The sequence below is a fragment of the Acanthisitta chloris genome, unplaced genomic scaffold (assembly GCF_000695815.1).
Source record: "Acanthisitta chloris isolate BGI_N310 unplaced genomic scaffold, ASM69581v1 scaffold42420, whole genome shotgun sequence".
Lineage (NCBI taxonomy): Eukaryota > Metazoa > Chordata > Aves > Passeriformes > Acanthisittidae > Acanthisitta > Acanthisitta chloris.
The window spans coordinates 14,559-29,289 of NW_008654063.1; the positions used below are offsets into that span (position 1 = coordinate 14,559).

The window sequence follows — 14,731 nt, forward strand, 5'->3', positions numbered from 1 at the left end:
GTCACAAAACCAAAGGCTTTCTTCTTTTTCTTTAATCATGTGGATCCAGAGCCAAAACCCCTTAAAATCAAAGCGTCTTCTCTGCATGCCTTCAAGGCATCGTACTGAACCACAACTGCAGCCATGATGATGATAGGCTGTCTGCTGACATCTATGGTAATTTATCTTGAAGTAAATCTCTCTTGCACAGAGATGCAGGCTGCCTATTTTTGGCTGGTTTTGTCTTCTAAGGAGCACAGCTGCACGCAGCTACACACATCTGCAAACACAGCCTCCTGCAACAATAGCTTTAACTTGGAAGATTTTGAGGAATCTGCTTGAGCCCAAATGCCAAAGACAAAATGCACAAAGGGATAATGCCAGCAAAGAATTTACCTATTTGCAGCTGTGCCCTTTCTTCAACTGTGGAAGAGACTGAAGACAATTTAGAGTGTCAGCACCATATCTACACCACAGAGAATCTGCATTTCAACTCTCTACTTTTCCATCTTTTCTCCTCCCCAGACTCTGTCTTACCTGTCCACAACAGTCTGATTTGTATTTGTTACAACAGCAGTCCCTGAGGTGGCTTTGGATCGTTCTGTAAATCTAGAGTCAAATGCTTTCATAGGTTCAATCTTGGATGGAGTTGTCAACACGGAGGAAGACGATGCAGGAGGAGCCGTTGGGGCAGAGGTAGCATTTACACTGTCAATAAGAGACAGGAGAAGAAGGATCGAAAGCAATTTAGTATTGGTAACCTGCATTGCTCATAACTAGCTAGCATTTATTACACAATCTAGAAACCATGTTAAAAACCTTTCACTCAAGTACATCATCAATTATGATACACTTTTTTCACCCGTTCATGTGTCAGTATCTTGCAAGCTTTGCGTACCCTCAAAAGCTGTTTATGATACACTTCAGAGCTAAGAGCTTCATGTGGCCACATATCTACATTAAAAGACCCTTCATAATTCATTCATTATGTACTTCTAGTTTGAGATTGAAATGATACTTTGAGCTGGAACTTCTTCCAAAGGGAAAGGATCACTATTTTAAATGATCACTGGGGTTCCTGCTTTTACCCCTTGTTCAGGTCACCAAATAATTTCCACTACAATATTATATTCCACTGTTTACCAAACAGACAATTAGGACTGAAACAATTCACGCTAGGTTTAGACTTCATTGTTGAAGAATCCAAACTGATTATTAGGCCTTTCCAAGCAGAACTCTAAGGCAAAGGAATGTGTTTTCCCCACACTAAAGAATCCCAGGGATCTGTTATTTGAATAGCTGTTTACTTCAGAGATCTTTTCAATTCATTCAGAGAATGAATTCAGCAAATGAATTGAACGAAAGAATGGCTCTATAATAACTGATGTTTGTTCTAAACAGCTGCTAGAAGTACAACTTGCAAAGAAAGAGAGACGTAAAAGTTTCATCTGTCAATCATTTCTCATAGTCTACCTGCTCATTTTTTAATCTGTGGCCAATTTCAACTAAGTTTGATGGAGCAGTAGAGGTTCCAATGACCCTGTGCTGTTACAATTGCTATAAAAACACACTGAGGAGAAGAAACCAAGTCAGTGCCACCACTGAGGGAAAAGCAAGTAAAATTTAGTTGTTCCATGATCAGTTTGAAAGGCACACTGGCCAATCAGCATACGTGCACTGACAAGTTGATGTCAGTGTGCTCTGATGGGGTTGTTAAACAGGAAAAAAGGATCATCATGTTTGAAGAGATCTACAGGACATGGAACAGAATGTGACACAAAACAGGCTTCATTACTTCCACTGCTGGAAAACCTGCTATTATGTACTAATAGCAACCCAGCAATCCATAGGCAAGTTTGTTAGAGCATTAGCAATCAGCTGCATACCTCATTGCTCTGAAGTTCACTGCCAGAATGGCACATATGGATTTATTCCTTACTGATTTATGGCTATTTAAAGTAACCGATTATTAATCAAATCTGGATATTTTCAGGAAGGTTAGATTCTTGAAGCTTTGCAGTAAGGAAATCCCTCTAATACTGCTTGGTTACAGAACCCTAAACAAGAATTAAAAACTAAAGACTCACGTAAGTGAAAAACAAAACTGCAGATACTGACCCATCTTTATTGGCTGCATCGTCTGTTGGTTTTATACTGGCTGCTGTTGACTCTGCAGAAGGCTTTGAAGTATTAAGGGAATTTGCTGCGTTAGAATCTAGTGACATGAGCTGCTGGTTACTCTGAGAAGACATCATTGAGCCAGACAGAGTTCCAGATATTGGGATGCTATTGAAAAATGCTGTAGAAAAATCCCTAAGCAAAAAGACAAACAACAAATACATTACGCTTGAAAAATAATTGAAAAAATTGTCATTTTAACTGAACTATTTATTCCATTCTTCCATTTTCTACATGTGGATACTCATATACAACCTGAATAAACCACCAACACCTACCTTTCCAGAGCTGTTTCTCATATCCAAAGCACATTAAAGCCAGTCTTAACATAGATATGAATATGCAATGCATTAGAGCATTGCTCCTGTGTAATGGTAGGTAATGAGAATGTGCCTGATCTATTAGAATTGAGATCATATAGCTAAGAGAACTTGGGTTGAAACTGTATTTCATAAGTATACACAAGGTATTTCCAACAAGTGCTTTACAATGTCATAAATCAGAAGTCTGAGTTTGCATCAGGGAACAAAAAAACCCAACCAAACAAAAAAACGACCAAAGGAAAAAGCAAAAAAGGTAAAGAAGGATTTCAAAGATGACTTCCAAACATACCCAGTGTCCAGCTGAGCTATGCAGAGAGGTGTGATCCTTCTCCGACCATCTGCTGTTCGTGTTTCTACTTGTTTTTTTAGGAGATTCTGTTGGGAAATACATTTCAACATCATTTCTGATAAATGGGAAATGCTTTTTGGATTTATTTTTTTTTCCAATGGACAAGGATAGGTATATTAGAAGAAAGATGTGCCTCAATTAAAAATCTGTTAACAAAGACTTTCTCCCAAATCACCTTTGAACCAATTGTGCAAATCACTTTTGAACCAATTGTGCAAATAGAACGAATGTACATTTTCATTAATATGACTGTATTTTAATACAACTTTTTTTTGACCACTAGTAGGTGTTAAGAAACTGGTTCTATCAGCATTTATCAGATTACTACATGACACTCCCCAAGAGCACCTACCTTTCTAATGTCCTCCAAACTCTCCCCATTAACCATGCTTGCCACTTTGGGAGCGGCTGTCGCACTCCCAGATCCTTCCCGAATCGATGCATTCTTCTGATCCACCTGCTGTTGCTGTCTCTGTTGATACTTGAGCATCTCTGGATTCTCAATAATGGTGGTAGACAACTGAGCCTCAGTCATTATAGCCAGGCTTTTACCATAGGTGGACTGGTGAATGTTGCTCTGGGGGCGTTAAGGATGTAAGTGAGTACAACTGCTACTGTGACATCATCAACTACAATATAACGGAATCACACAAATCTAATGCAATCCATAAAATGCAATTGCCCTCTGTATCACTTACACACCAAATGTTTTTCTTTCTTTATATTTTCAACCAACACTAAATCAATATGTAAAATAATTGGAATTCAGAGCTGTAGTTGCTAATAGCAATGAGAGGAAAAACAGCCAAGAGCGATCAGTTTAAAATGACTTGCATATATGCAAGTCAAAGAGTAATTTTAAAGTGTTTTGAAGCACCCACTCCTTGTTTCCCTGGCCAAATAATGACTTCAAATGTATAATGATGTGTAAGCAAGTAGATGTTTTCCAAATACTTTCCTTCCCAAACAGAAACTAATATCACAAATTCATTTCTTGACTACTCTTTCTCAATGATCTGTAAAGCAGACAAGAACACATTGGCTGTAATATGGAAATCAGTCACTACATACATCCATAAATCGTCCAATATTTTAACTAAATCAATACACCCCTTAAATATGATCACAGATTCTCTGAGTGTTTACTGTACCTTTTCCTCCTCACTGAGGGGATCTCCAAGTTCATCTTGGGAAAAGTCCAAAAATGCCACAGATCCATCCATAGAACACACAAACATACCAAGCCCATTAAGGGTCCTGAAGGAAATAAACGTCCAACTTTGTTTTCAATCTCTTTCATTGATGCAAAGGAACAATATGATAAATTGATCAATAAAAATCTTAGCATAAGCTTTATTATCACAGGAAGGACTGATGGACCCAAGGAAGTGGGACAGGGAGGAGACAGGATGATGGGCAGCAGGAGTCCATGTGCCAACACTCCTTTGCAGACTGCACACAGGGCGGTGGCACTGGAACAACACACCTACCCACAGCACAGTCAGCACCATGAGAACCTTTCTGAAGAGGTAAATCAGAGAAGTGTCCACAAGGAACATTAAAAGAAAATTATAAATGTATTTGCTTCAAAAGATGCACAAAATATTTGTGCTAATCAAAGTGGTGAAGAAAGGGACTGCAGCAGATAAGCAATCAATACACATCTTTTATAGCCCTATAAACTGCTGCTTGAGGCCCATGGAAGATGAAGATTCATCATCCACAAGAAACAAATAACAGATAATCCATTTCGATTAGGACCTTATAATCCAAATAAACAACACAGGAAGGAGAAGGGACAAGACTCAGAGAGACGCCACATATGTTGAGTAAATGCCTCTTTGTCAGCATTACCTGAAGCCAAGCAACAAAAAGAAAGCAAGCCGAGCATCTGAGCAGTCCAAAAATCTCTGTACTAGGCAAGAACATACGTTTGATTTTGCTATTGTTCATTATTTGGGTTTTTAAGCAAACGGCACATGTCCTTGTATGTGGGGATATATCATAACCCACTTCTGGAGGTCTCAAAAGGTCTTTTAAGTAGGAGAAGAGAAACTATACATTCTGGTCTTAATGGAATAATAATCTTCCATACATAGCCTACTGTTGCACATTTGAAAAAAATCTATTTGATGAGCTTTGACTGCCCAGCCAGTAACTTCCAATTACAGAGCTCACGGAGACAGCGACGCAGAGGCTTACAGATGAGTTGGTACAGAGAAGGGAAGAGGAAGGAAAGCACACAGAACTCTGAAGTCCTATCCAAGTTAGTCCAGGAAGCCTTAAAAACGTATTACATGCATCATGGCTGTAAGTGTTCGAAAATGTCTTTTTTCATGGTGGGTGGTGCCCTGATTGCATCACATCCAGAGATGTTTGACTCAGAACCAAGAAACTAGGCTAGCCAACAGCACTGCGAGTTAGAAAATGGGAGAATATGTTGAGAGCTTTCTGCTTGCTTAGCAGACAAATTGTTAAGCTCCTATTGACCTCTGGATCCAAACAACTGTTGCATGAAAACATAATCATGTTCAGATATTACGATGATGGATCCAAGTCTAAAACTCTAAAACAGAAATGATACAGATGTAGTAATGTAACAGTATCAGATTTCTCTGAATTTGCTCAGTCTGTTTTCAGAATGGAGCATGTTTCTGGGAACATTCCACATTATTGACATTTTAGCCATCCGTTTCAATTTGTAAACAGGATATAAAATATCAAACTTCCTGATGATCCTTTGTCTCTCAAATATCCCACGAAACCATTTCCTCAGAAACTGCAAAATGTTAACCATCTATTACTCCCAATGACTTCATGTCATGAAAAATGTGCAAATTGCAGACGAAGAAATAAAAAACACAACAGGAAAACAAAACTGTTCAACGCTATTGTACTGCAACAATAGCAGCACTTCTCATGCAATATTCATCCCACTTGCTGGTTTTCTAGCTTTACTTTGGTAATGAAAGAAAAATGTTTTGGTTTTGCAAACTTTTTTATCGTGGTTCACTGAGCTTCATAGCAAAATCTACATGGCACACAGAAACCAGGAAGTTATACAACTGGAAGCTGCAGAATTCACAGTGTAAAACCATCAAGGTTATTACAATTAGTAAGGTAGGATTTCAGACTTGGGACAGTAGACTGCTGGGAAAGTGGGTTGTCCAACCAACCTTTCATAGCTGTAATGCACATGAAATTCACCAGGCCCACCACATCATGTTATAAAATACATATTCTATGAAAAAATGTCAAATAATCCTAACAAGTAGGAACTCATTCCACAGTACTTTACTATTTCATGTTCTAAATACATTAGTTTTAATGGGTTTTAATGTTACATAATCTCATGTGACCACATGCTAGTTCCTAATGCTGCTACCAAAGATGTTGCAGCAGAACCAAAACCTTCAGGTACCAAATGTGTTCCAACAACCACAACCTGTATGTTTTAAGGACTTTCCAGCTAACGCACACACCTAAAGTTGGTAGCAACACTTTGGCTTCTCTAACAAACATCAGAAATCAACTTACCAGGAGATGTCCATGATTGATTTGTCAAACAGCTCATGTATGACAACTAAAGGTCGTTTCAGACACGTGAGCTTAAAACAGAAGAAACAACACTCAGAAACGATTTCTACACTAGCACAGCTATTACCACATTAACACTATCCCAGAGCCTAACAATATCCACCAAACAAGATCTGGCCAGGAGACAGCTGCATGCCTGGTGGTGTATCTGAAGCAGCAAGTCACCCATTCCACTGCTGGGTCAGAAAGGATCTGGAGAAGAACAGCTGACATTCAACTCTCCTTTCTGAAACACAGACTGAATTTCTTAATCAACTTTGCCTTTACATCACAGTCATAAAACACTCTCTACCAGTCAAAAAGCAATTCCATGGATGTAAAAGACAGCTTCTATTCTAAGCTGCACTGAGATAAGGATATTGCAAACTGCCAGCACAAGAGGAAGACAGAAAACAGATTAGGTTTCTATGTCCTCACTAGGACTACTTATCTAAGAAAGTGAAGTCAATCAAGAGCAAAGGGAATTTGGCTCAGTTATTCTTAAAGAGGATTCCTCTACACTTATGAGTAATTATTACTTATTAGTAATAATGAACTGAATATTAAAATTCCCAGTAACCTGTTCTAAATCTAAGACATTCTAAGCTCTTCCATGTTAAACCAATGGACTTAATATCTATAGTGTGTAGCACAAGTGAAATGGAGCAGGCGAAGTCAATATGGTCAAGGAAGTTTTATGCTCGTAAGTTCACAGAGGTAGTGTAGCTGTCATCTTCAGTGGTTATTTATGCTTCCATAGGTCTGTGCTGCATACATAGCTACTAAGCTCTTCAGGGCAAAGATGGCCTATAACTGCATCTCTGTAATACCTGGTATAACCTCAACAGCCTTCCTAAATGAAATCATAGTATAAATATGTATCACTGAGTGATACTTTGATATGGGTATGCACTGGTACCATTGCCAGAAACAGACTGAGTGTTATGCATCCGGCGATTGATGGGTAAGTATCACACTGGAATCTATAAATAGTAGACTGCAGTTAGCAAATGGTGTGTTCTGGCACGTGTTCTTGTCACAAAGCTTTACAAATCAGTTAAATTTATTCCCTTTATTTTGTAGTTGGCAAACAACCCATCTTGCATTTATAAAGGTGAGAATAACTACTCTACTCTTAGCCAGAGTAACAATTTTAGTCTGGATTTTAAAGTAGATCCCAAACTAGATATCAAAAACTTGAAAGCATACTTAAAAAGCTCATTTACTTTCATATTCCTTTCCTTTGCAAAGATAGCAGAAAAGCAAAAGACAGACGAACAAAACAGGGCTGAATTTACTAACTGTGGTAACACATTATGTCCCTTAACAGCTCCTCCCTCTTACCATGGCACATACTCTGCCACTGGCTTCTAACTCTCTTGGCTTTAGAGCAATGTAGTAATACCAATCCACTTTCTTCCCCCCCAGCTAAACCTGTAACAACAGACAACAAAACCTAAAGATGAATCTAAATATAAGACCTAATGCTGTATGCATGACCTCTGTGCAAAACCCCCAAGTTAGTCAAATTACCACATTAGTTCAAAGGCAGCAAAAAAATCACTTACCCAGACAGACAGAGACCGATCTTTACTACCAACAGCACAACAGCAGTAGGGACAACTTGACTTGGTGGAGCTCCCATTCTTTTGTTTCTTTTTGAAGATTTTTGGATTGAATTTCTGAACAAATGAGATGCCCAAATTTTATTACAATAATTAAATTGTAGCAGGAGATCTGCTTTAAAAGCAGATCTTCCACTTAAGAGTGAAAAAAAAAACATTTCATAAAAACAAAGTCCCAAACCAAACCGACATAAGCAGCACAGGCTTTCCTAAGGGGCTTTCTGAATGCCAGAACAGGAATAGCAAATAATATTAATTTTACTAGGGATCAGGAACCCACTGGAAACCTATCACTTTAATCAAGTCACTGAACAGATAACAAAGCTAGTGTTTGGCATTCCTAGCATGCTCCTGTACACCACCTTGTCTTGTTCATCTACATCCAATTCTCTTATCACAAGAGCAAGCTGATTGCTTCCAACATGTAAAGTTGACATGAGTTAATCACCACCATGCATTTTACTAATCTTGACACCTGTCTTCCCCTCTTGTCCCAATCATGCACAGAATTATCAAAAAGCACATATGAGAAGTTCTACTTCATGGATAAATTACTATCACTCACTCACCACTACTGTAACTGCCTTCCGATGCCCTACAAAATCCATGTTGGTCTTCCATCCATCCCTCTCAATGATCTGAGCAGTGGGTCCAGAATTATTCATGGCATGAGCAGAAACAAGATAGTGACCATCAGGCGACCAGCTAAGACGCAATACATGAGTTGTCCCTCCACACTGACAAAAAAAACAAACCATAACAGAGCTTTGAAAGTGTTTGGCAAATGTTTTGCAATACAAACTGTTTAAATTTTAGATTTAGGGATATGATTACAAAGTAAGGTTTCTGCAAATAGAAAAGGACAACCTTACATACAACCCTCAGCATTTGGCCATGTTTACACAGGTGATGTAGTGCAACTTAAGAAGTCATTTCAAAAATGGGAAAAAAGTACTCAAAGTACTTTTTTAAAGGAAACAAAGATGTTAAGTCTTCTTGGACACTATTCCCTCAGTATTCACCACTAGTTAGTGGCAAGTCTGCAGCATACCAACTGCTAATGATGAGAGCTGAGCTTGCCACACCAGCTCAGATGTGAATTCAGGTGGTTACAGTCTCTCACAAAGAGTAATTGCACTAAGCACAATGCCATAAGATCACTGCATAGCACTCCACTCACTAAACACCAGCTTCTGGCCCCAGAAATTTCATCTTTTCATCAAAGTCATCACATAATGGCCCTATGATGCCAGACCAAAGATCCCTTCTAAGTACTTATTTCTGATAGTGGCCAATAGAAGATGCAAAGGGAAGAATGTAAGACTGTTGTAATCAGTGTGCCAATGCTTTCTTGGAATAAGCAACACATTTCCAGAAATTTCCTTAATTGCTTACATAATCCATGTAAACCTTTGGCATCCACAACATCCAATGGCAATTACAGTCTCAAGTTAACCCCATTTTGTGTAAGAAAGTAGCTCTTTTCCCCCCCCTTCTGAACCTGCCATCTGAGAGTTTCATTTGGTTCAGCACTGTTACACTAATAAATGTTCGTGCAGAATTATTCTTCTAGTTTTCATTCACTCTAAAGGAAGTCACTTTGAACAGTCACACACTCTGAAGTACCTCATCAAAGGGTTTGGTGATGCTGGTTTCCAACTGCCAGTCCATGGTCCGCCACACCTTTAAACTTCGATCATCAGCCTGAGAGGCAATGTATTTTCCAACAGGATCCCAGGTCAGCCCTTTCACCAAGCCTGAATGTCCCTTCAAAGTGGCAAGAATTTCTGTGCATGCAAACATGGAGAATAGAGAGTTGTTACTGGCATCTCCTTTAGGACAGATTGTTGAGAAGATTTACAAAATCTTTTTGAAACAGCATATTAAATATAACCTCCTCTGCTGTGCAAACAACAACATATGAACCAAACTGGAACCTGTACTTAAGCTAACGCTGATATAAAAATGTGATAAAAAGAAACTCTGGCAAAACTCTTGACAAGAAACAGACCAGAGCAGGAAGACCAGCAGAGCCCAGGCACTTCAGAACAGCACTTTGAAGCTGTGGAAAACAATACTTTAACTGGAACTTCAGTTAAACATTCACCCTTTTCTCCACACCCCAAGATTATCACAACAAATTCAGCTTTGTGCAGCACACATGAACTAAGCCGAAGTTGTGACTTAACAGACACACAAGCCTGGCAGACCTGGTAACCTACTTTCAGTCACTCACTTGCTTATCAGACTGTGGGAGGAGAGGCTGAGAGAGCACACAGCTAACTTCAAAGTCTACGAACTCTGGTATCAGTATTGTAAACCAGCGTAAAATAAATGTCATGCAAATAGAATACATGTAATAATGACTTTCATGTAAAATCAGCCGCACCACCTGAATGCAGCTGTTGTCTACAGCAGAGTGGAATCCACTGCACATTGCCACTCAAACCTGGAAGAAGGGCTGACTTGCCAGGTTGCATGTGTCATCTCAAAAGACAATACCACCCATTCACACACAGAGACTTTCAGAGCCAGTGGAGTACACCCATGGAGGGAAGAGTTTGCCACAAAGCTTTCCATACTTGCACAGCTGAAATGTACAGATTCTCACCTGGAAATTTGACTGCATTCCAGATGACAACAGTGTTATCCACACTACAGGATGCCAGCCAGGCATCATGTGGAGACCATGCTACATCCATCACATCTGTTTGGAAAAGAGTTTCCATTTAAGAGGTTCATGGCAACCAGAAAATTCAAAAATCTTTTAAAAAAAGAACTTGTGTGGCAACATTTTGCTACCACTGAGAAATATTTCCCTCTCTCGAGTGGCAGGTAAGAAAGAACTCACTAAAGCGAGGCTCTCCAACTTACAATGTTCAGTGGGCAGAGAACACAATGTTTAGTGACTGTAGGAAGTACTAATGCCTGTACAAAGTACTTTGTCTTGTTTTGGGTGAAAAAGTAACAGCAGTTATTATATTGCGCACACTTCCAACATATCTGACCAAAGTGATTTCCATCTTGGTTTTAATCATAGCTCGCATCAGTAGGTGCAAAATGCATTCAAAATTATTTATTTATTCATCTTTTGCATTGCTCTTCAGTTACTTTTTCTCTAAATAAACACTAATATTCTTGGGTTTACAAAAACTTTGTCTTTTGCCAACCAGATTATTCACTGCCAGGATGAACATTTATTTAAACAAAACCAGTTTCTCTTCCTTTATTTAGATTAATTTTTAGGCTAGAAAATAGCAAAATCTAAGTTTCTGAGTTGCTCATTTTTCTACTACAGTTGCCAGAAGTTACTTGTATGAAAATCGTATGTGATTAAACATATTTTCTTTTAGATTTTCATTGCTGCTCTTAAAAGAAACAACTGACTTGCCACCAAGTGTAAGTTTTGAGCAAGACACTGTGATACTGAAAAACACTTTTTGTTCCAAATACATGCAAATTTTATTCATTCAACACTTCTAACTTACCCCCTGAATGGCTTCTGAGAATCGATACACACCTCCACTGCTCAACATTAGTAAGTTTGCTACTAGAACCAAACACAGTGCTAGGTCCAATGTACCTAATTAAAACAAAACCAGTTAGCAACAGAACCACCTCAAGTTCTTCAGACTGTCTTTCTAAAGAAAATCAGCTGCACAGTACACTCCTATCTTAGGATCAGTTATTCCTGCAATGAAAACTGAAGGAAAAAATGTATTGCTTTGGAGAAAGTCATTCCAGTTATTGAAAAATCAGCTTCAATAAAATGTACAATATCTATAGACAGCAAAAAAAGGTAAGATTTAAGGTGACTCTTCAAATTTTTATCAGAAAGAAGAAAATGTCTCAGCTCCTCCAAACTCCAGCCCAAGAGACAGGAGACGAAATCTCCAGTGTCACTGCTGTGGTGTCACTGGTTTAGGCTCCTTAGACACCAGGCAAAAAGCAGAGAGCTTACAAAAGGCCAGCACAGGGAAGAAACACTAAGATGTGACAGAGTAAGCTACTTGAAATAAAAGATAAAATGGAGAAGAAAGAAACATGCTTACGCAGCTCGTTTCCACACCATGATCAACTTGTCATCTCCCCCTGAAGCCAAGTAAACTCCATTGTTGGACCATCGAACACAGTTCACACAAGCTGAAACGTAGAAAAGAAAGTTTGTGAGATGAAAAATCTGAATAAAGTGGTTCTGGACTGGGGACAGAGTTTATAATAAGCAAAACTTGACAGGAGACATTTGGGATTTAAGTGTGCTTCTTCCACTCAAAGCAGTTACTCTGTCTGCTTTAGATAAATGAATTGCTACTTATCTTGCAGTAGCAGTTGAGGAACTTCTTACTTAAAAACCCCATTCCTTATCTAAAAAAGCTTCACCAAAAGTAGCTCAAAAGAAGAACGATTAATATCCTTCTAACAAAGAGGCAAATGAGGTGGGATTAAGAGAGCAATGAAGGAAATGTATATCTTGAAGGAAAGAAGGGACAACTTGTCAGGTAACCAAATTCCAAATACTAATTCCAAATGTAATGCACAATAAATACAGAATAATTTAGAACTATAACCAATATACTTTATATGACATTTCTTTCACACTTATTTTCCCTCCTGCCCCTTCCTTCAGAGCTCCTCAGGTTCTCAGAATGTGCATTATCAATTACTTTGTGGTCAGAGCTGAAAAAAGCTTACAGGGCGGAGATGTCCAATGGTATCTCTACTTCTCTGTACATTTCCCCATATTCTAACAACACAATCTGCTGAATATATAGCAAAGTATATAGCCAAAGTATAAGACCACTCTGCTGCATTTTATTGATTCATCACCACTGGACAGCACATGATTTTTGCCATTGCAAAAATGTAATGCTTAAGGTTTGGCAAATTGCCAATAGTCAGTAAAAAAAGATGAGAAAAAAATCACAAATCGTTGCTACCTAAGTGATTGTCCATCTGACAAAGCATCTTGGGAATATTTTCATTCTTTTCATCTTCCTCTTTCAGGACAGGAGCCATATTCCAGATCACAACTTTGCCAGAATCCTCACCTGTAAGGGACCAGAAAACCCCTTTTAAATACATGCAAGAACGCTCTTTAAATTACTCTCAATTCCACAACAGATGCTAAAATGTAGGCATTGCTGCAGTGGGAGCTTTGGAAACATATGAATACAGATGCCATTTTGATATAATTACACCAAGTCAGAAGGTCTTTATTTTCCTTAAAGCTATTAAAAATAAATGTATACAGCCTTGTTCAAAACTTGTGCTGTACATAGCTGATACAACTATAGGGACAACTACTCATAATAAAATTGTGTTTTAGAAAAGAAAAGATATATTAAAATACTAAATTGCAATTATTGTAGCCAACATAAAATTATTCACCATTGTGAACCAAATAATATTTCTGCATATATTTCTTGAGCTATTCCATTTCTATAATTGGATTTTTCTGTCCCAATAGCTCTGCTATTCAGCAACTCAAAAAGCTCAACTGCACATTCAATTCCTCTTCAAATACAAAAGAAATTTGACCAATATGGCCATGACTCAATTATTGTAGCTCCTATCTCAATGACATCCAAGAGGATGAGTACATCAGAGCATGTAACTCTGCCTTCTGCAGGAACAGCACCACTTTTCAATACATTTTAATGACTTACATAATCATCTGTTTCTTAGAGATAGAAGCGATGTCTTTTTAAAAGGGCCAAACTGATTAAAAGTGCTGTGAAGGCACAAGGTTATTATTATAGCCCAAAATTCTGCCTTCTATCAGTACACAGACATACCTTGTCCTCCTGTTGCAAACTTGGTCCCATCTGGGTGAATGTCCACTGAAAATATTGGCTTTCCTGGAATGAAAAAACAAGCAGAAGCAAACTGAATTGTTTTACAGTCAAGAGAATGCAGTAACACCAGAACCATCATAACTCTTCTGGTTGGCAAGCAAATTTCTTCTTCTAAAAGCTATAGTTGTCAGAGTTACAGCTGCCTACAAGAGCTGGGAGCAGCTTGCTGACAGAAATGGCACTTGTCAAAAGCCTATATGGAAGTTACCATGCCACAATGAACCAGCGATAATGAAGGACACTGAATCCAGCAGGATATGCCAAACACCACAAAGCAAGCGCCAATGAGGCAAAACTGTATTGGCGTAAGGAATTTCTTCCAGGTTTCTACAGTTCATTAGCTGATGACCTACAGCAAGTCTTGTTGTGGTTTCTGTTTTTGTTTTTCTAAAATCCTCCCCAATCTCAGGCTGCATCTATTGGTCACACAATTGCCTGTCTCAAATTTAAATTCTGTTGTTCTGAAACTCTTCTACCCAAAGACTGGCCTGGTCTTTATGGCTTCCATATAGACAGAGGAAGACTAACCAACTCTGGTATTACTCTTAAATACTTCAGCTCTCCACATGGTACATCTTTCAGAAGAAAACCAACAACTCCATTAAGATGCAAACTGTGTAACAAATAACCAACATCGCTGGGAACAGCTATGGAAACCACACAGCCCTCACTCTCAGCATATTCTGCTCTGACCACTGCATCACATACACTCTCCTACATGTTCACAGTTCTTTTAACCTCTGCAGGAGGAGGGGAGCAGCAAGCTCACTGCCTCTCAGTGATGCTCAAAGAGCCACCACTAAGGATTATTTGAAAGAACATGCATGTGATTTCCACATTCAAATC

At 38.6% G+C, this 14,731-nt stretch overlaps 1 protein-coding gene across 1 annotated transcript in view; it reads right to left on the minus strand.

Annotated features, from left to right (window-relative positions):
- Positions 1 to 13,888, minus strand: part of LOC103810288 (protein HIRA) — a gene marked incomplete at its 5' end in the record, with an annotated part of 25,965 nt that extends 12,077 nt beyond the window's left edge. The window contains 14 exons of the mRNA XM_009083189.1: positions 517 to 687; positions 2,098 to 2,292; positions 2,770 to 2,855; positions 3,182 to 3,406; positions 3,981 to 4,086; positions 6,367 to 6,437; positions 7,974 to 8,087; positions 8,600 to 8,767; positions 9,657 to 9,817; positions 10,642 to 10,737; positions 11,519 to 11,613; positions 12,083 to 12,173; positions 12,968 to 13,078; positions 13,826 to 13,888. Of these exons, the coding sequence (XP_009081437.1) occupies positions 517 to 687; positions 2,098 to 2,292; positions 2,770 to 2,855; positions 3,182 to 3,406; positions 3,981 to 4,086; positions 6,367 to 6,437; positions 7,974 to 8,087; positions 8,600 to 8,767; positions 9,657 to 9,817; positions 10,642 to 10,737; positions 11,519 to 11,613; positions 12,083 to 12,173; positions 12,968 to 13,078; positions 13,826 to 13,888 (1,753 nt within the window). The remainder of the gene's footprint in view (positions 1 to 516; positions 688 to 2,097; positions 2,293 to 2,769; positions 2,856 to 3,181; positions 3,407 to 3,980; positions 4,087 to 6,366; positions 6,438 to 7,973; positions 8,088 to 8,599; positions 8,768 to 9,656; positions 9,818 to 10,641; positions 10,738 to 11,518; positions 11,614 to 12,082; positions 12,174 to 12,967; positions 13,079 to 13,825) is intronic.
- Positions 13,889 to 14,731: the final 843 nt, after the last annotated feature.